Genomic DNA, 21,686 nt, shown 5'->3' with positions numbered 1-21,686 from the left:
AACTGGGCCTGGCTGGTCTAGGGAAGAGAAGGACCAGGGGAGACAGGAGAGCATCTTCTAATATTTGAGGGGCTTCCCCAGAGAGGAGGAAGGGGGTCAAGCTATTCTCCAAAGCCCCTGAAGGCCAGACAAGGAAGAATGGATGGAAACTGATCAAGGAGAGATTCAACCTGGAAATAAGGAGGAATTTTCTGACAAAACAATAAAGCAATGGAACAGAAGTCGCCTTCGGAAGTTGTGGGAGCTTCATCCCTGGAGGCTTTCAAGAAGAGACTGGGCTGCCATCTGTCAGAAATGGTGTAGGGTCTCCTGCTTAGGTGGGGGGGTTGGACTAGATGACCTATAAGGTCCCTTCCAACTCTGTTAATCTGTTAAGTCCAAGAATGTGAAAGGAACAGAGACCGATATTTGTTATCCTTTGTATATATACAGATATTTGTACATAACACAATCACTTTGCAGCCAAATACTTTGTTTTTCTTTTGTAAATGCAGCAATTATATCTTTTTCCCTCCCCCTCTCCTAAGCATGAATAAATTTCTGAAGTCTTTTGGCGAACGCAGCAGGGACTGAAGAAATTATTAGGTTGGTTGGGAAAATAAAATAAGAGAGCTGACTTCAGGGCAAAAAACGTACTGTACTTGCCCAGCAAGGAGCCCAGCCTTCACCCAGCATGCTTGCTTCAATTAAGTTCTCCGTTAAGAATGCAGCAGGCTTTTATCTCTTTTGGAAAGTTATGCATCACATCAAGCTCTTTTCAGTTGAACCCTGCACAATTCCCTTTTCAAAAGTAGTACAGTGTAGGAGGGAAAGGCAGAGCAGGTGACATTTTCTGCTGTTCTTACCATGTTATTGTTGGGAAGTCGTGTCCAACTCATCGCGACCCCATGGATCACGTTCCTCCAGGCCTTCCTGTCCTCTCCCATCCTCTGGAGTCCATTGAAGCTCAGGCCGACTGCTTCAATGACTCCATCCAGCCCCCTCCTTCTCTGCCGTTCCCTTCTTCTTCTTCTGCCCTCCATCGTTCCCAGCATGAGGCTCTTCTCCAGGGAGTCCTTCTTCCTTCTCATCAGGTGGCCAAAGTCTTTGAGTTTCCTCTTCAGGATCTGGCCTTCTAAAGAGCAGTCAGGGTTGATCTCCTCTAGGACTGACCGGTTGGATGGCCTTGCAGTCCAAGGGACTCAATGCAGGAGTCTTCTCCAGCCCCAGAGTTCAAAGGCCTCCATTCTTTGGCGCTCAGCCTTCCTTATGGTCCAACCTTCACAGCCATCCGTTGCAACTGGGAAAACCACAGCCTTGGCTAGATGCACTTTTGATTGGCAGGGTGATGTCTCTGCTTTTTAGGATGCTGTCTAGATTTCCCCTAGCTTTCCTCCCCAGGAGCAAGCCTCTTTTAATTTCTTGGCTGCAGTCCCCATCTGGAGTGATCTTGGAGCCCAGGAAAATAAAATCTCTCACTCCCTCCATTTCTTCCCCATCTATTGGCCAGGAATTGAGAGGACCGGATGCCATGATCTTAGTTTCCTGAATGTTGAGTTTCAAGCCCACTTTTGCACTCTCCTTCATCCCCCATCAAGAGGAATTAGGTGACCATATGTTTGTTTAAAACTTTGGAATTTAGAGAGGAGCTATATAGATTAGGTCTACTCACTGGATTTGGCAACCTAAGTAATTTTTTTTTTAATTTTAAAAAATACATTTTAGTGGATAAGATGCAGTTATTGGAGTTTATTCCTTAAATTGCAGCCATCCCAATTGTTGTAACAAGCTGCTTTTTAAGATGAGAAATGGGCCTGAATCGTGGTCTTGATTTGTTTTGATGCTGCCTCACACACGATTCTACTACAGGTAGTCCTCGGCTTATGACCATAATGGAGCCCAAAATTTGTTGCTGGGTTTCGCCCCATTTTACGACTTTTCTTGCCACGGTTGCTAAGTGAATCACCGCAGTTGATAAGTGAGTAACCCGGTTGTTAAGTGAATCTGGTTTCCCCCATGGACTTGGCTGGTCAGAAGGTCACCAAAGGGGATCACATGACTTTTGGAGAGAAGGCAATGGTCATAAGTATGAACCAGTTGCCAAGCATTTAAAATTTGACCATGTGACCATGGGAAATGCATTTACGTCTTGCATTTACTCCTCCCGTGGAAATTCTGTCAGAAAAAGAGGAGGAAAAAAGGTACAGAGATTTCTTCCGTTTGGTTCCCGAATTGAATTCTTAAAAGAATCCTTTCAATTTAATTTTTTTTTTTCAATTCTTAAAAGAAAATGAACATTCATTAAAAATTAAAATGAATATCTCCTTTCCATTTGGTGAGCAATTTATGATTTAACTGCTGTAAAGACCCTTCCTAAATAATTATTTATTAAATGTAGACGGCGACCATTAAAACGAACGCTGCGAAACTCTTGAAAAACAGGTCACTTTTTTCAGTGTTGTAACGTTGAAACGGTCACTAAATGAACTCTTGTTAAGTCAAGGATTCCCTGTACAGAATTTCGTTTGTTGTCGGAGTAATATGGTGCAACTCCCCAAACTCTGGGGTATGGAAAATCGTGGTTTGTAACTGGTATGAATGGGGACAAACTGTTCTTTCTTCAACAACCCTGATTAAAAACAAATTGTGGGTTTGTATCGCCAGCTGATTTGAATGCCAGTTTTAATAATTTCTTCTTCAAGGGAATAGAATAAAAATAATAGAATGAGAATAGAATAGAATAGAGAAAGAATATAGGATAGAATAGAATAGAATTCGAAATAACAGAATGAGAAGAGTAGAATAGAAATAATAGAATGAGAATACAGTAGAATAGAATAGAGAAACAATAGAATTAGGACAGGATAGAATTAGAAATAATAGAATGAGAATAGAGAAAGAATAGATTTAGGATAGAGTAGAATTAGAAATAATAGAATGAGAAGAGTAGAATAGAAATAATAGAATGAGAATAGAGTAGAGTAGAATAGAGAAAGAATAGAATTAGGATAGAATAGAATAGAATTAGAAATAATAGAATGAGAATAGAGTAGAATCGAATAGAGAAAGAATAGAATTAGGATAGAATAGAATTAGAAATAATAGAATGAGGATAAGAGTAGAATAGAATAGAGAAAGAATAGAATTAGGATAGGATAGGACAGAATTAGAAATAATAGAATGAGAATGGAATAGAATAGAGAAAGAATAGAATAGAATAAGGATAGAATAGGAAAGAATAGAAGAGTTGGAAGGGACCTGGGAGGTCTTCTAGTCCAACCCCCTGCTCAGGCAGGAAACCCTGTATCATTTCAGATAAATAGTTGTCCAATCTCTTCTTAAAAACCTCCAGTTGGAGCTCCCACAACTTCTGGTTGCAAGCTGTTCCACTGGTTAATGTCGGGAAATTTCTCCTTAATTCTCTTTGGTTAGTTTCCACCCATTGCTTCTTGGCTTGCCTTCGGATACTTTGGAGAATAATTTGACCTCCCCCCCTTCCTTGGGGCAGCCCCTTAGATATTGGAAGACTGCTATCACGCCACTCCTAGTCCTCCTTTTCATTAAACGAGACATGAATGGGTAAGCAGCGTTCATGGTCTCCCAGCGTGACAGCATTTGGCTGCAAATTTTGCCAGGATATAATTGATCCGAGACAATTGGTGTGAAAATCACACGGCGAAGCCTGGCCAAGGGGAGCGGAAGGAAAGGTCTGTTGTACACAAGAGGTGGCCACCTGAGGCTGGTAAATTTCCACGCAAGAGAGGAAAAGTACCCAAAATTTGGAGCTCCAGGAAACATCGGAAGGGCTGAGCCTCAAGAATTCATTCATGGCCAAAGAAAAAACCCCAAACAAACCCCTGGGGGTGAACCAGGATGGCTTCTGTCCTTGCAGGAAAAGTGGCTTCACAACTTCACAGCCAACGACAATGAAGAGAAGTCCAACAATCTCAACTAAAGTCACTTAGAGAAGGGGTCTCCAACCTTGGCAACTTTTAAGACTTGTGGACTTCAACTCCCAGAGTTGAAAGTCCATGTTGTAGGCTACCAGCGGCCAGGGGAGCTGGCAGCAGAGTCAGAGAATGAGGAGGGTTGGGGAGGAACCTGGGCCAGTCCTGGAGTCTGGGGAAGGCTCTGAGGAGGGCTCTGTGTCGGAGGCAGAGAGGGGGCCAGGGCCGTCTGACAGTTATCAGCTGCCTTCGGAGTCAGACATCAATGAGGCAGAGGAACAGCTGGAGCCTGTTCCCAGTGTGCGCATGCGAAGAGCTGCCAGACGAAGGGAAGAGCTAAAGAACAGGGGTCAACTTGGGAGTAAGGCCACAGGTGGACGATGAATGGCCTCTCCCAGAGGAAATAAAAGAGGAGCAACAGGGGAGGGGGCTTTTGCAGGAAACCATTCATTCATTCGGTCGTTAGATTCGTTTCAGGAGTGTGAAGATCTGTCCATGAATCTCAGAGACTCTGTGCCCAGAGTCTTTCCTTGCACAGCACCTCATTTGGAAAATATTCACATGGCAGCTTTCCAAGCTAGATAAGGTCTGTGGTCATAAATACGCCTTTGAAACACTGTTTGCCAGGCCTCTGCTGAATGCGAATGAGAGGAATTCACATCCGTTTAATAAAAGGGGTTTTGTTGGGGACCAGGACTCTCTGCCTCGGGCTTTTTGGGGAAGCCTAGATCAGAACAGTCCACAAGCTTTGCTGGCTGAGGAATTCTGGGAGTTGAAGTCCACAAGCTTTGCTGGCTGAGGAATTCTGGGAGTTGAAGTCCACAAGTCTTAAAGTTGCCAAGGTTGGAGACCCCTGCCTTAAGAGCATGTGAGATCCTGATCTTTCTCCGTCCCCCTCTTTTTATCCAAAGAAGAGGCCGTAACACTTCTCGGTGCATGGAAAAGTCACATTTTTGAACAGCCCCCGCCCCCCTTAAACCCTCAGTTCCTTGTATAGGGAAATCCCAACAAAGAATGGGAACTGTTTCTTAGGAGCTGTGTGGTACTGGTTGGGGAATTCTGGGAGTTGAAGTCCACCCATCTTCCAACTTCCAAGATTGGGAGAGCCATGATGACACAGTGGTTAGAATGCAGGGCTACAGGCTCACTCTGCTGACTGCAGTTCGATCCTGACTGGCTCAAGCCTTCTGTTCTTCCGAGGTCAATAAAATGAGGACCCAGATTGTTGGGGGCAGGAGGCTGACTCTGTAAACTGCTTTGAGAGGACTGGAAAGCACTACAAAGTGGTGTATAAATCTAAGTACCATTGCTATTACTCCTCCTCCTTCCTTCCTTCCTTCCTTCCTTCCTTCCCAGTGGTTAGAAGGTAGAATTGCTGGCTGACTCTTCCCACTGCCAGCAGTTCGATCCTAAACGGCTTGAGGTTGACTCAGCCTTCCGTCCTTCCAAGGTCGGTTAAATGAGGATCCAGATTGTTGGGGGGCCAAGAGGCTGACTCTGTAAGCAGCTTAGAGACGGCTGTAAGCATCATGAAGCGGTATATAAGTGCTATTGCTGTTTAACCACAATTTAGTAGATAATTCACAGGTGGTTGATTTTGCACATGGAAAAATCCCTGTGAACTACATATTGCCAATGTCCTCTCAACACCTCCCTGGAGGTCCCCTTTAAAAAAAACACTATTATTTTAATAAAAAAGGAACTTCCCTGCAGAGCTCCAGTTCTTGGCACGGAATATATTTGTGGCAAAGCTGCCTCTTTTTTTAGTTTCATGTTCTGCAGTAAGGAACTTCAAGCCGCAGTAAGGAACAGGACTAGGGAATGCTTCCCCTTTCTTCAGAGGACAAAGAAGCTTTTGTTTTCCCTTGAAGATGTTTCTCTTCTTATTCAAGAAGCTTCTGACTTAGATGGTGAAGGAATGGAAGGACTGATATTCCTTGCAGACAGCTGGTCATTTGCATCCTTTTAGAGGGTCGTTGAGGCCGCTTGGAGATTTATCTGGGAAGGATTTATATTCCTTGCAGACAGCTGGTCATTTGCATCCTTTTAGAGGGTCGTTGAGGCCACCTGGAGGTTTATCTGGGAAGGATTTATATTCCTTGCAGACAGCTGGTCATTTGCATCCTTTTAGAGGGTCGTTGAGGCCACTTGGAGATTTATCTGGGAAGGATTTATATTCCTTGCAGACAGCTGGTCATTTGCATCCTTTTAGAGGGTCGTTGAGGCCACCTGGAGGTTTATCTGGGAAGGATTTATATTCCTTGCAGACAGCTGGTCATTTGCATCCTTTTAGAGGGTCGTTGAGGCCACTTGGAGATTTATCTGGGAAGGATTTATATTCCTTGCAGACAGCTGGTCATTTGCATCCTTTTAGAGGGTCGTTGAGGCCACTTGGAGGTTTATCTGGGAAGGATTTATATTCCTTGCAGACAGCTGGTCATTTGCATCCTTTTAGAGCGTCATTGAGGCCACTTGGAGGTTTATCTGTGTCTTCAAGGTGCCAGAAACCCTAACCTGTTTTTTGCCCTCCCCAAGCCTCTGTGCGGGCCCTGTACTTACCTGGCATCCTAAACGGGCCGCATGGGGACTCCTTGGAGGGGAGGGGCCAGCCAGAGGTGGGATTTGCAGGTTCGCTAAACTGGGCAGATCCTTAGCTAGAGGATCGGCTGAAGCTGTACGAACCTACAGCAACCTATCCCTGCTTTGGGGGCTTAAAACAGAGAAAAAAGCACCTTTGGGGCAACTGTAACCTACATAACGGAGAATCTCCTTAGACCAGGGGTGTCCAAACTTGGGAACTTTTAAGACTTGTGGACTTCAACTCCCAGAATTCCCCAGCTGGGGAATTCTGGGAGTTGAAGTCCACAAGTCTTAAAATTTCCCACGTTTGGACACCCCTGCCTTAGACATTCTCTTCTGATCCCGAAAGGCAAATCCAGAGCGCTGGATAGACTGTTAAGGCAACCTACCGAGACGGAAACTGGATTCGAACAGACGACCCACCACAAACAAGCTGTCTTGCAAAATCTCCCTTTTAATTGGTCCTGAAAGGCAAAGCAGCAATCCCCTCCCTCCCTCCCCCCCACACACACAGTGCAGTGTTTCTCAACCTTGGCCCCCTTTTAAGAGACGTGGACTACAATCCCTAGAATTCCCTTGTTGGAGGCCACGCCTTTTAAAGGGGCCAACACCCCTTTTAAACCACGCCTTTTAAAGGGGCCAACGCTGAGACACTGGCCCTTTGTGGAACGGTGATATCCTCAACAGTTGCAGGATGAAGCCAAAAGCTCCCAGCAGGGACGTTGGGGGCCATGCAACCCCCCCAAAGTAGAGAAGACCCCCCCCCACAGGAAATGAAGGGGGCAGGCAGGTCCTAGACGTGCCTCTTAAGTTCCCTGCCATCCTGGCCTCCCTCCCTCCACTTTGATTTAGGCTTTCCCCAACTTGGAGAGCCCTTTAAGGCTGAAGACTTCAACTCCCAGCATGCTAAGCGTGCTAAGAATGCTGGGAAATTCCATCCCAACATCTGGAATCTCAAAGGAGAGGGAGGTTTGCTCCAGGAAGTCTCCAAGGCTCAGCTCTGATAACTTTGCAAAGAGTTCAATCGTTTTTCGGTCTTGGCCCCATCTCTTCAACACACCAGGCTAGGCAGATCTCTCCTGCAAGACCCAGGGATCCAATTCGTTTCAGCGCTTCAGATCCCAGCACAAGGGATCCATTTTTTTCCAGAGGGCATTTGACTCCAGTGTGCAATTTTGCCCGCTGTTGTTTTCTGAACAGCAGCTTGTAAACACAATTAGTGGCAGGTCCCGGTCTGTGTCTTTTTTTTTAAAAAAAAAAAACAGCTGCCAATCACTTCCCTCAACCGTGGGTTTAACTGGCGTTAAACTGAGAACTAACTCAAGGGCGTAGATTTTCAAGAAAATCAAAGGCTACAAGTCCCCTCCAGAGAGAGAAAAACAGAGGAGAATTGGAGGAAAAGGGGAGAGAAAGGAAGGGAGGAGAATTGGAGGGGAAAGGGGAAGGAAGGAAGGAGAAGGGATAGAGAAGGAAGGAAGGAGGAGAATTGGAGGGGGAAGGGAGAGAAAGGAAGGGAGAAGAATTGGAGGAGAAAGGGGAGGGAAGGAAGGAGAAGGCATAGGGAAGGAGGGAGAAGAATTGGAGGTGAAAGGGAGAGGAAGGGAGGAAGGGAGGGATAGGTAAAGAGGGAGGGAGAAGAATTGGAGGTAAAAGGGAGAGAAAGGAAGGAAGAGAAAGGGAAAGACGGAGGGAGGGAGGGAGAAGAAGTGGAGGTGAAAGGGAGAGAAAGGAAGGAGAGGGAGAGGAAATAAGGAAGGAGAAAAAGGAAAGGGAAAGAGGGGGGAGGAGAATTGGAGAAGGGGAGAGGAAGGAAACGGAGGGGGGAAAGAAGGGAAGGAGAAAAAAGGAAAGGGAAAGAAGGGGGAGGAGAATTGGAGAAGGGGAGAGGAAGGAAACGGAGGGGGGAAAGAAGGGAAGGAGAAAAAAGGAAAGGGAAAGAGGGGGGAGGAGAATTGGAGAAGGGGAGAGGAAGGAAGGGAGGAGAAAAAAAGGAAAGGCAAAGAGGAAGGAGAATTGGAGGAGAAGGGGAGAAGAAGGAAGGAGGGAAAAGTGGAACAGGAAAGATAGAGGAAGGAGAATTGGAGGGGGAGAAGGAAGGAAGGAAGGAAATGGAGGAAGCAAAGGATGGAGGGAGGGAAGGAAAGAAGGAGAAAGGGAAAGAGGAAGAGAGGAGGAAAAGAGAATTGGAGGGGAAGGAAGGAAGGAAAGGAAGGAAGGAAGGATTTTTTTTTCCTAGGTGAAAAACTCCACATGATGATTGGAAAATAAAGAGTTCCAACATTCTCCGTCTTTGAGAACAGGAAGGAAAAATCAAAACAAAAACAGAATTAGCAAGAGAGGAAGGTCAATCTGCCCAAACACCCTCATTCCTTTCGGAAGGTGGCAAGATGGCAAACGAAGACACACACCTACGGTATCCTTTTTGGCAAAAACGTAGGACGTTGTGCCGAATCGGCAGTGGGGAAGACCCGCCGTCAGGCTGAAGGAGAAAACCCAAGCACCTTCCCGCTCTCCCGTCCCTTCATTTTAGGGGAGAAAAATAGCAGCAGTCTGGCGAACGGGGACTCCGTAAACCCAAAGGTTTGAGAATTGGGCTCCATGCGTGGTGCAAGGGGCGTTGTTGTGCGAAGAGACCCCTGGTGAGGCGGGCACCTCCCCAACCCCTAAACCGTGAAGTCAGGTCACATTCCTGCTCGACCCCAATTGTGGTTGTTCTTCAACCCACAAAAACTTTTGTCGATGGCAAGCAGAAGCAACGGAGAACATGTCCCATCTTCCACAACCCTGATTTTCTTTTCTTGTTGAAGTGAATTCTGCCCCCTTTGGGGCAAAATAATAAAGAAACCCCACCCCACGGGGGCAGCCGAGACGGGCGCCTTTGCCAAAATCGCCAAAAGAAGCTCGGTGGTCCGTTAATTCGGTTTCCGGAGATGCGGCCACTTCGGGCTGCCGGTCAGTTGATGGGGTCGTAGTCCGAACACGGCTTCTGCTGTCTGGTGAGCACCGCCAGGCTCCCTACCAGTAGAAGCACCGCCGGCGTGCCCAGCGCCACGGCAAGGATCCCGATGACCAGCAGGGAGAAGCCCTCTCTCTGGGGCTCCCCGAAGCCCACCAGGGCAGACCTGGAGGGAAGAGACCAAGGGATAGGAAAGGTATCATTGCAGAGGTATCATTGCATTTAATAAATTAAATATTAAAAAATTAAAATTAAGAGTCCTTACGATTCGTTTAGTGACCGTCCAAAAGTTACCAATGGCAATTAATGCCAAATAAGTCCTTTACAGGTTAGTCCTCAACTTACAATGGTTTGCTTAGTGACCGCTCAAAGTTACAATCGCGCTGAATGCCAAATGAGTCCTTTACAGGGTAGTCCTCGACTGACAACGGTTCACTTAGTGACTGCTCAAAGTTACAACGTCACTGAATGCCAAATGAGTCCTTTACAGGGTAGGCTTATAGAGTGCTGCTGGGGGTTGGTGTGGGGGGGGGGGCAAAAAAGGGCCCGGTTTTTGCCTCCATAAGGGTATGCACAGCCATTTTGGTGAAGGGGGCAGGGCTTCAGGAGGCAAAAAAAAATGTTGTATTCGGTGTATAAGACGCGCCCAGATTTTCATCCCCTTTTTTTGAGGGGAAAAAGGTGCGTCTTATACTCCGAAAAATACGGTATACAGAGAAGTTAATGAATCCTGCGGAATCAGTTATCTGGGTGTGCTTTCTGGATTTGATCTTTCTGCAACAAACTCGGGCAGACATCCCACCCTTGGCTCCCGGCAAAGACCCCCCCCTCCCCGAACACCCCCCAAAGGGGTCCTCACCAGCTCAAGTAGCCCTTTTCCTTGTAGACGTCATTGTCTTCGCTGCCAAAGGAGATATTAAAGGCAGATAGGCTGCAGCGTCGTGCGACGTCCTCCCCAAAGTAAGCCTGGAGAATCCTGAACTCGGGACCTAGGGTGCCGACCGCCTGGAGGGGGTAATACTGACAGTGGACGGTGTCTTCCCGATGGGGTTTTTTAGAGCTGTAGGCGGCCGCCTTCCACTGCAGGAAGCTGGAGCCCAGGCTGTGGTTCTGGTCCTCGGAGATGAGTTGGACCATCTGGGAGGAGAGGAAAGAGAAACGCAATGCCATTGTTAGCCTCCGTTTTGGGGAGGATTGGTGTGTGTGTGTGTGTGTGTGTGTGTGTGTGTGTCCAGGTACAGCAACCAAGAAAGAGTGGTGCGGTGGCCTAGAGGTGAGGGGGTTGGGGAGGAAAAAAAATATTGAGTGCAGAGAAGAGCAACCAAGATGATTAGGGGCTTGGAGGCTAAAACATACGAAGAATGGTTGCTGGAATTGGGTATGTCTAGTTTAATGAAGAGAAGGACTAAGGGAGACATGAAAGCAGTCTTCCAATATCTCAGGGGTTGCTACAAAGAAGAGGGAGTCAAGCTATTCTCCAAAGCACCTGAGGGCAGAACAAGAAGCAATGGGTGGAAACTAATCAAGGAGAGAAGCAACCTCGAACTAAAGAGAAATTTCCAGACAGTGAGAACAATTAACCAGTGGAACAGAAGTTGCCTCCGGAACTTGTGAATGCTCCAACACTGGAAGTCTTTAAGAAGAGATTCGACCACCATTTGTCTGAAATCATATAGCTTTTCCTGCCTGAGCAGGGGGTTGGACTAGAAGACCTCTAAGATCCCTTCCAACCCCTGTATTCTGTATAGATGTTATTAAACCGCAAGGATCTTTGTCGTCTAAAACATTTCCATTTGTTCCTGTTCCATATTCAAAGTCTGAGCAATAGCCGTGTGTGCTGATAACTCTGTCTCAGAATTGAAGCCCTGTGAATGGCTGGAAACAATCCTTCCGCTAGGAGAGAAAGCTTTACTATTTCTCACTTGTTTCCCATGGCAATCAGGAGGAACAATTTCAAGCTGTGCAGAGAGCCAAGTACATCACGTAGGAGTTGCCTTGCTTCCTTTGGTAAAAAACCTGACATTCCGCGAGAAGGAATCCATGTTTGGGTTAACAGCCATCCTCCCAAACCTTCGATATTTCTGTTGTGGCCCACCAGTGGAGCTGGCAGCAGATGCGGACGGTGAGGAGGGTTGGGGAGGAACATGGGACAGTCCTGGAGTCTGGGGAAGGCTCGGACGTGGGCTCTGTGTCGGAGGCAGAGAGGGGGCCAGAGTCATATGCCAGTTATCAGCTGCCTTCAGAGTCAGGCATCAGTGAGGCAGAAGAACAGCTGGAGCCTGTTCCCAGTGTACGCATGCGCAGAGCTGCCAGGCGAAGGGAACAGATAAAGAACAGGGGTTGACTTGGGAGGAAGGCCACAGGTGGAGGGTGAATGGCCCCTCCCAGAGGGAATAAAAGAGGAGCGACAGGGGAGTGGAGTTTGCAGGAGACCATTAGTTCGCTTCATTGGTTCGTGACTCTCCGAGACTCCTGGCCAACTTTTGAGATCGGCCTGGCAGCTCTCCAAGCCAGAGAAGGTCTGTGACTGTAAATCCTCCCTTGAAAGACTTTGCTGGATGTGAATGAGCAGAATTCACAGTCAATTAATAAAAGGATTTTGGTTGGGACAAGGCATTTGCTTCACACTCGTGGGAAGCCTCGGTCAGAATAGGTGTCCCCTTTCGCCTTTGGGAGTCCCTCTGAGCCTAGAGCCCCGTGCGAATCCAGCCAGAGATGGCTGCATTGGCCAAACCAAGGCCTGAGAGAACCCAAGGCTCTTGACTGGACTCAAAGCGGATGCCCCGTCCGTACCTCAAAAATGGTTGGAGTATATTCATCATCGATGGAGCGGGCCGACTGCAGCTGCTTCCGCCGGCTTCCCTCCTCCACCGCCAGGATCTCCAGGGCGAAACGGGAGTGGTTCCCTCGAGGCGCTACGCCCTCCATGGCGAACTTCACCTTGGTGGTGTTGGCGCTGTGGAGAAGGCGCGGGAGAGGCTCGTCGCGGCTGCCCTCCTCGTACGCCGTCACCTGGGGGGGGAGGGAAGAGACAGGTTGGCAGGAGGACGGCGACCTGACTGACCACAATCTCACTAGCCTTCCCTTTCCTGCCTCCCTGTTAACCTGGTTAGAATTAACCTTGGTTTATCAACCAAGGCCAAGAAAAAAAGCAGCTCATCCCATGTAGATAATCCTCAACCTACAGCCACAATGGCTCCCCCAATTTCTGTTGCTGAGCAAGACGTTTGTTAAGTTTCACCCCATTGTACGACCTTTCTTTGCCGCAGTTGTTAAGTGGATCACTGCAGCTGTTAAATTAGTAACATGATTGGGCTTCTCCATTGACATTGGTAATTTGGTAACCCGGTTGTTAAGTAAATCTAGCTTGGCTTGTGAGGAGGTCACAAAATGGAATCACTGGCCATGAGACACAGCAACGGTCGTAAGTAGGAACTAGTTGCCAAGTGTCCGAATTTTTTTTTTAAATGTTGTTTTTTTGTAGTTTTTTCTTTAACATCCACTTTGTCCATTGGTGGACAAAGTATTGTCTGGGTCAATATATTTTACACACAGTAATAATAGTATTATTGTTTAGGTATATATAATAATCTTTCAACTTCTAATATTTGTGTATAAGGTAAAGGTAAAGATTCCCCTCGCACATCTGTGCTAGTTGTTCCCGACTCCAGGGGGCGGTGCTAACCTCCGTTTCAAAGCCCAAGAGCCAGCGCTGTCCGAAGACGTCTCCGTGGTCATGTGGCCGGCATGACTCAATGCCAAAGGTGCACGAAGCACTGTTACCTTCCCACCAAAGGTGGCTCCTATTTTTCTACTTGCATTTTTTACCTGCTTTCGAACTGCTAGGTTGGCAGAAGCTGGGACAAGTCACGGGAGCTCACTCCGTTATGTGGCGCTGGGGATTCGAACTGCCGACCTTTCTGATCGACATGCTCAGCATCTTAGCCACAGAGCCACCGCTTAGTTATAATCAGTGGTGGGATTCAATTTTTTTTACTACCAGTTCTGTGGGCGTGGCTTAGTGGGCATGGCATGGCTTGGTGGGCATGGCTTGGGAAGGTTACTGCAAAATCCCCAATCCCTCCCGATCAGCTGGGACTCGGGAGGCAGAGAATAGATGGGGGCGAGGCCAGCCAGAGGTGGTATTTACCGGTTCTCCCGAACGACTCAATATTTCCGCTACTGGTTCTCCAGAACCGGTCAGAACCTTCTGAATACCAGCCTCTGGTTATCATGTATTCGATTCTATATCGGTATGCATAATATCGTTTCCCCAATTTCTAACTTCTACCTCTTTTTTTCAAATCCGTAGTAAAGCAGCGGCCCTATTCGAAAGTATTCTACATCTATCCATCACCTCTTGCCCGCTTTAAAATTTCAACTCTTATTGAAGTGTCCGAATTTTGCTCACGCTACAAAGGTCGCAAGTGAGGGTGTGTGTGTGGGAATTGTCGTAAGTCCCTTTTTTTCAGCGCCGTCATAACTTTGAACGGTCACTAAAGGAACTGTTGTAAGTCATACAATCACACACACAAAGTCAGCCCAATTTACCTTGAAAGAGACACTTCCGTTTCCGAAGGCGCCTTCCTGGATGGAGCCTTGGAAGTCGGCGCAGAGGGCCGTTTCGTTCATCCGTCCATCCAGGCTGGCCCAGGTGAAGTTGGCCAAGTTGTAGCTGGGATAGACCTGCCCCGCCTGGACCAGGGAGAGGTCCGACGTGTTGCTGCCGTCGTATTCCCACAGCTGCAATACAGAGAGTCCTTGCCTTACTTAACTTAACTTTATTCAATTTCTAGACCGCCCCTCTCTCAAAAGAGACTCGGGGCGGTGTACAGTCATATTAAAATAAAACAAAACAGTTACAACAGTTACGACAGCAACAGAAAAAGGGACTTTACCTTTTTTTTTTTAACATTCTTCATTACATCTTCCAGCAAGCACGTCGATTGGTTACAATTAAATTTCGTGCGTTACTACAATCATTCTTTATATTTCATTCATATTGAATTGTACATTTTAAATCAAAAATCTTTATGCCATCAAAATACCATCATTCTCATTTAGCTATATTTGTTTAAACGTGCTTTTGTCTAGAGTCATTTATATTTATATTATAATAAATGTCATGATGGATTATCTGTTAACGGATAAACATTTTAAAAACGAAAACATTCTATAAGCAGGTACAACGTTCTACTTATTTATCACCTAGAATTAACTTATTTTTTTTCCCCTTTCAATTATGTTTTATTTGGGTTTCACCATTCTTAACTTTCTTATTTTACCCATAACTATTATTTTTAGGTTTTGTTACATTCCTTCATTGATTCTTGTTTCTTTCCTCCATCCACCTATACCATTTATCCCATATCTGGTAGAATTCTGATTCTTCTTTTCCCTGAATTTCTTTAGTTAGTTTGTCCATTTCAGCACAGTCCATAACCTATCTTATTATTTCATTTTCACTTGGAGTTAGTTTGTTTTTCCATTTCTGGGCATAGGCAATCCTTGCCGCCGTTATTATATGTAGCATTAAATACTGGATTTCTTTTTTGTATTTCGCAGACATTATTCCTAATAAGAAGATTTTACCTTTTTCACACGGACGGTTTTTAGGACTGTTTTTCACACATACGACCTGCAGCATCTCTATGGTCATATAATCAAAATTCAGATACTTGGCAACTGACTCATATTTATGACGGTCGCAGTGTGCCTGGGGTTAGGGGATCCCCTTTCGCGACCTTTTGACCAATGGGGGGGAGCCACTTAACAACTAGATTACTAACTTATCAAGTGCAGAGATTCGATTAACGACCATGGTGAGAAAGGTCATAAAATAAGGCCAAACCCACTTATAACAAATGTCTTGCTCAACCACAGAAAATTTGGGCTCAATTGTGGCCGTATGTCGAGGGCATGTGACTCAATTGTGGTCGTATGTCGAGGACCCCCTGTATAGGATTAGATATCTGGGAGCACAAGATTGGCCAGTCTGCATCGGGCATCTCCCAGGAGATCTTTTGTGGCTTCCGAATGATTCACTTAACAACAGAGGCAAGAAAGGTCGTAAAATGAGGGAAAATTCGCTTAACCACAGAAATTTGGGGTTCAATTGTAGCCATAAGTTGAGGACTACCTGTTGTTCACTTCACAACGGCAATTCGGGGCTCAATCAAGGACTACATGCCAGCTGCCAAGTGTCTGAATTTTGATCACGTGACCGTAGGGATGCTGCAACTGTCATAACTGCGAGGACAGGTTGTAAGACACTCTTTTGAGTGCTACTGTAACTAAATCATCATCACTTAACGACCCCATAATCCCTTGCGAGGTGGAGTCTGGGCAACTCAATGGAGCTCAGTGCTTACTGGCCAGATGCCTTTCCTGTTGCCACGGCGGAGTTTTGTTCAGCAGATACATTCTCCTTGAGAGAGAAATATCGGCCCCTTCCTAGGACCAAACTCACAGCCTCACCACACCACTGTAACTAAATGAATCGTCATAAATCAAAAACTACCTGTATCCCCTTGCCTTCCTCCCCGCCATCCCTCAGCCCACTCCTCCCCGGACGCACCCTTGGAAAGACCACCGCTGTGGAATACAAGACGCTGTCGGCTGGATCGATCCGGATGGCTCCAGCCGGAGAAGACGACAGGAGCTGGGTCCAGTTGACGCGAAGGGAGCTGTTGTCGCTTGCGGTGTACATCAACAACACAGTGGGGGCCCCGATGGTGCTCCAGACGTAGTGAAGTGTGTCGTTGAGGCCCACCGCGCGGGCGTGTAGTAGATTTGCGCCGGAGCCGGCCCAGCCTGGATTATACTCCAAAGAAACCTGCAGAGAGATTTTGAAACCAACATCTCAAGCTAACTTCACAAACCGGTGCCACTAAGCTATGAATCGTGGTTAGTAAGCTAGGGGGCTAAAGCCAAAGCCAAAGATCATGTCTCATCTCCTCAGGTAGTCCTCGGCTTGTGACTGTAATTAAACCCAACATTTCCTGTTGTTAAGCGAGACAATTTCCTAAGTGAATTGTGCCTCATTTTACAATTTTTCTCGCCACGGTGAATCCCTGCAGCTGATACGTTAGTAACCCGGTTGTTAAGTGAATCTGGGTTCTGTGTTGACTGGTCGGTAAGTCGCAAAAGGGGATCACGTGAACCCCCTCCGCCGGGACACTGCGACCGTCATAAGTATGAGTCAGTGGCCGAGCGTCGGAGTTTTAATCACCAGCCCATGGGGACTGGTGCTGCTACTGTCTTAGGTGTGAAAAATGGTCATAAGTCACATTTTCCAGTGACGTTATAACTTTGAACTGTCACTAAATGAATTGCTGTAAGTCGAGGACTACCTGTGTATGAAACTGGCCATCTTATTGGATCCTAAAGGTGGTATTCAACCATAAATTGCTGCTTGAAATTTTGCAAATGTTGGATGTTTTCAAGGAAAGATTGGAGAGCCATTTGTCCGGGGATGGAATAAGATCTGTCTTGGACCTGGGGTTGGACTAGAAGATCTCTAAGGTCCCTTCCAGCCATAGGAGTCTATGAACTCACAAAGTCTGCAAGAGCTATGCCAGTTGTTAAGTGAACCACTGTAGTCACAGGGTTGTTAAGTGAATCTGGCTCCCCCCACTGCTTGTCGGAAGGTCGCAAAAGGGGATCACGTGACTCTGGGAACACTGCGACCGTCATAAGTGTGAGTCAGTTGTGTCAAGCAGCCGAATGTAAATCATTTGACCATGAGGATGCTGTAACGTTCGCAAGTGTGAAACGTGGTCATAAGTCAGTCACTTTTTTCGATGCCGTTGTAACTTCGGTCACTAAGCGAACTGTTGTAAGTCGAGGACTACGTGTAATGGGCTAAAAAGAGTCAGAAATCAACTCCCTTTTTTCTTTTGTACCCTATATTTTCTTTCTCCTTTTCTTTTTCCTTCTCCTAATTTCCTATTTTCTTTTATATTTTATACTTGGATAAAATCAGAAAAGGTAAAAGCTAAAGTTTCCCCTTGCACAGATGTGCTAGTCGTTTCCGACTCTAGGGGGCGCTGCTCATCTCCGTTTCAAAGCCAAAGAGCCAGCGCTGTCCGAAGACGTCCCCGTGGTCATCTGGCCGGCATGACTCAACGCCGAAGGCGCACGGAACGCTGTTCCCTTCCCACCAAAGGTGGTTCCTATTTTTATACTTGCATTTTTAACGTGCTTTCGAACTGCTAATTTGGCAGAAGCTGGGACAAGTCACGGGAGCTCACTCCGTTACGCGGCGCTAGGGATTCGAACCACCGAACTGCTGATCTTTCTGATCGACAAGCTCAGCGTCTTAGCCCCTGAGCCACCTTTGGATAAAACAATAAAGGCCATTCAAAAAAGGAAGGACGGGGAAGGGAAATGATTAGAAAATGGTCACAGAGGGGATCACCAAGAGCCGTGCTTAATTCACGGGTGGAGTTTCTGAAGAAAGAGAAAATGCATGATTCATTTTTTTAATTTCTGAAGCTCCGGGAGGAAAAGGCAAAAGCAGCATTTTTTCCTTCTGCTCTGAGTCAGAGGAAAAGAGGAACCCTAAGCACCAACAACTCTCACCCACACTTTCTTATCCCCAAAAAGGCTGAATCAGAATCAGAATAGAGCTGGAAGGGACCTTGGAGGTCATCTAGCCCATCCCCACTTTCTTATCCCAAAAGGGCTGAATCAGAATAGAGCTGGAAGGGACCTTGGAGGTCATCTAGCCCAACCCCACTTTCTTACCCCCAAAGGGCTGAATCAGAATCAGAATAGAGCTGGAAGGGACCTTGGAGGTCATCTAGCCCAACCCCACTTTCTTATCCCAAAAGGGCTGAGTCAGAATAGAGCTGGAAGGGACCTTGGGGGTCATCTAGCCCAACCCCACTTTCTTATCCCAAACGGGCTGAATCAGAATAGAGCTGGAAGGGACCGTGTGGGTCATCTAGACCAACCCCACTTTTTTTACCCCAAAAGGGCTGAATCAGAATCAGAATAGAGCTGGAAGGGACCTTGGAGGTCATCTAGCCCAACCCCCCTTTCTCATCCCAAAAGGGCTGAATCAGAATAGAGCTGGAAGGGACCTTGGAGGTCATCTAGCCCATCCCCACTTTCTTATCCCAAAAGGGCTGAGTCAGAATAGAGCTGGAAGGGACCTTGGGGGTCATCTAGCCCAACCCCACTTTCTTATCCCAAACGGGCTGAATCAGAATAGAGCTGGAAGGGACCGTGTGGGTCATCTAGACCAACCCCACTTTTTTTACCCCAAAAGGGCTGAATCAGAATCAGAATAGAGCTGGAAGGGACCTTGGAGGTCATCTAGCCCAACCCCCCTTTCTTATCCCAAAAGGGCTGAATCAGAATAGAGCTGGAAGGGACCTTGGAGGTCATCTAGCCCATCCCCACTTTCTTATCCCAAAAGGGCTGAATCAGAATAGAGCTGGAAGAGACCTTGGAGGTCATCTAGCCCATCCCCACTTTCTTATCCCAAAAGGGCTGAATCAGAATAGAGCTGGAAGGGACCTTGGAGGTCATCTAGCCCAACCCTACTTTCTTATCCCAAAAGGGCTGAATCAGAATCAGAACAGAGCTGGAAGGGACCGTGGAGGTCATCTAGCCCAACCCCCTGCTCAAGCAGGAGACCCTATACCATTCAGACAAAATGGTTGTCCAATCTCTTCTTAAAAGCCACCCGTGATGGAGGACCCACAACTTCTAGTGGCTTCTCACTTTGCCAAAGGTAAAGGTTCCCCTCGCACATCTGTGCTAGTCGTTCCTGACTCTAGGGGGCGCTGCTCATCTCCGTTTCAAAGCCGAAGAGCCAGCGCTGTCCGAAGACGTCTCCGTGGTCATGTGGCCGGCATGACTCAATGCCGAAGGCGCCCGGAACGCTGTTCCCTTCCCACCAAAGGTGGTTCCTATTTGTCTACTTGCATTTTTTTACGTCCTTTCAAAATGCCAGGTTGGCAGAAGCTGGGACAAGTAACGGGAGCTCACTCCATTATACAACACTAGGGATTCAAACCGCTGAACTGCTGACTTGAAGTCCACACATCTTAAAGTTGCCAAGTTTGAAGACCTTTGGTCTCAATCTTCGCAGCTTTCACTTTTCCCTCTTACAGGATCGTTAGGCAGTCCCCAACGTACGACTACAACGGAGCCCAAAATTTCTGTTGTTGTTAAGCTGGTCAAAAGGTCACAAAAGAGGATCACGTGACACCCCCGGGCAACCTGCGGCCGTCATAAGTATGAGTCAGTCGCCAAGCATCTGAATTTTGATTACATGACCCTGGGGATGCTTACAACGGTCGCACATGTGAAAAACGATCCTCGAAATCATACGTGTGAAAACCGCAAGTGTCGTTTTTTTCAGTGCCGCCGTAACTTTGAACGGTCGCTAAGTGAACTGTTGAAAGTCAAGGACTGTCTATCCGGACCTCTCCCTGGTCCAAGAGGGGCAGGTCTAGCCCAGCTACAACCTGCCCGACTAGAAGGGGCCGATCACCTGACCCCAGGGGGGGACACTTGCGACCCTCATAAAGATGAAGCCCACTGGGATTACGTCACCGACGGGGAATGGACGCTGCGACGGTCGCAAAGGTGAAAAAACGGCCCTAAATGGGAAGTCACTTTTCCCAGGGGCGTTGTAACATTGGAACGGTCACTAAACGAGCTGTTGTAAGTCGAGGACTGTCCGTATCCCGAATGCAAGGGAGGAGAGCGGCCGAACGATGTCCCTCCTGGCCGCCTCTTGGGGGGGGGGGGGTGTAAGACTTGGGAGCAAGGCAAGAGCGCCTCGGGGCATGGGCAGAGCGCCTTCCTCCGCTTCCTGCCTTCCCCCAGCGAGCCTTCTCGGGGAACAAGCCCGTCCGGCGCGTCCCCCCTTCCCGGCGTCCGGCACCTACCCTCCTCCGGTAGCCCTTGGCGTCCCCCGCGCAGAAGCCCGCCGCCCAGAGGAGAGCCAGGCCGGCCCAAGAAGCCGCCGCCGCCTCCGCCGCTCGCATGTTTTTCCCAACTGCGGGGTTGCGAGAGCGCCGTCACGTGACCCGGCCGGCGTTCCTTCCGGGCCTCCCTCCGAGTGGGCGGGGACTCTCTTAAAGGGACCGCGGCAAAGGAAGGGGAAAGAGGGAGGGGGCGAGGGGAGGTTTGGGGGTCTCCTTCAAGCTCGGTTTGGGGCAAGGGAGAGCAGCGGTCTCGGCCGAGGGGACTGGCCAAGGACGCCCTGCCTGGAAAGCTTTCCTGGCCAAGCAGGAGGGTTCTTGCTTGTGTAGAATAGCAAAAGGGACCCTGGAGGTCTTCTAGTCTAATCCCTGTTCAAGCAGATCCTTCTCTCCTCCCCAGAATAAGAATTGGAAGGGACCATGGAGGTCTTCTAGTCCAACCCCCTGCTCAAGCAGGAGCTCTTTAAAGAGTTGGAGGGGACCCTGGAGGTCTTCTAGTCCAGACCTCTTGCTCAAGCAGGACCTCCTTACAGAATAAGAGTTGGGAGGGACCTTGAAGGTCATCTAGTCCAGCCTCCTATTCAATCAGCTCTTTAAAGAGTTGGAAGGGACCCTGGAGGTCTTCTAGTCCAGCCCTCTTGCTCAAGCAGGACCTCCTTACAGAATAAGAGTTGGGAGGGACCTTGAAGGTCATCTAGTCCAGCCTCCTATTCAAGCAGGAGCTCTTTAAAGAAAGAGTTGGAAGGTACCCTGGAGGTCATCTAGTCCAGCCCTCTTGCTCAAGCAGGAGCTCCTTACAGAATAAGAGTTGGAAGGGACCTTGGAGGTCATCTAGTCCAGCCCTCTTGCTCAAGCAGGAGCTCCTTACAGAATAAGAGTAGGAAGGGACCTTGGAGGTCATCTAGTCCAAGCCCGTGCTCAAGCAGGACACCCTATGGCAGTCTGGACAACTGGCTGTCCAATCAAAACCTCCAGCGATGGGAGCAATAGCGCTTCTGTGCTTTTCAGCCCTGAGACACTGAAGAGCCTCTTGCCGCCAACGATCAGGGTCCTCATTTTACGGAACCCAGAAGGACAGAAGGCTGAGTCAACCTTGAGCCGAAGCATCCATCACTTCCCCAGGCAGGTTTATTTCACTGATTTGAGTCCATCTGGAGATTTAATATAGGTAGTCCTCGACTTTACGGCCACAATTGAGCCCAGCATTTCTGTTGTCAAGTGAAGATATTTGCTCAGTCAGTTCTGCCCCATTTTACAACCTTCCTTGCCACCGTTCCGTGA

The 21,686-nt window shown here is 47.8% G+C and overlaps 1 protein-coding gene across 1 annotated transcript; it reads right to left on the bottom strand.

Moving 5' to 3' along the window:
• Positions 1 to 8,576: 8,576 nt before the first annotated feature.
• Positions 8,577 to 20,510, bottom strand: GLMP (glycosylated lysosomal membrane protein). The gene is made up of 6 exons (XM_081968560.1): positions 20,370 to 20,510; positions 16,040 to 16,297; positions 14,014 to 14,205; positions 12,256 to 12,474; positions 10,322 to 10,599; positions 8,577 to 9,628 (listed from the first exon to the last, which is right to left on the bottom strand). The coding sequence occupies exons 1-6, from the start codon at positions 20,466 to 20,468 to the stop codon at positions 9,460 to 9,462; spliced, it is 1,215 nt and encodes a 404-aa protein (XP_081824686.1). The 5' UTR covers positions 20,469 to 20,510; the 3' UTR covers positions 8,577 to 9,459.
• Between the last annotated feature and the right edge of the window lie 1,176 nt (positions 20,511 to 21,686).

This window comes from Natrix helvetica (assembly GCF_964273705.1).
Source record: "Natrix helvetica genome assembly, chromosome: 16".
NCBI lineage: Eukaryota > Metazoa > Chordata > Lepidosauria > Squamata > Natricidae > Natrix > Natrix helvetica.
The sequence above is the reverse complement of the archived record's forward strand: the minus strand, read 5'-3'. Positions and strand labels throughout refer to the sequence as shown.

Coding starts and splice junctions, on each gene's coding strand:
- GLMP (XM_081968560.1), bottom strand. CDS start 20,468: ATGCGAGCGGCGGAGGCGGCGGCGGCTTCTTGGGCCGGCCTGGCTCTC. Junction 14,206..16,039: donor CAGCGGTGGTCTTTCCAAGG/GTGCGTCCGGGG, acceptor TCTGTATTGCAG/CTGTGGGAATACGACGGCAG. Junction 10,600..12,255: donor ATACTCCAACCATTTTTGAG/GTACGGACGGGG, acceptor CTCTCCTCCCAG/ATGGTCCAACTCATCTCCGA.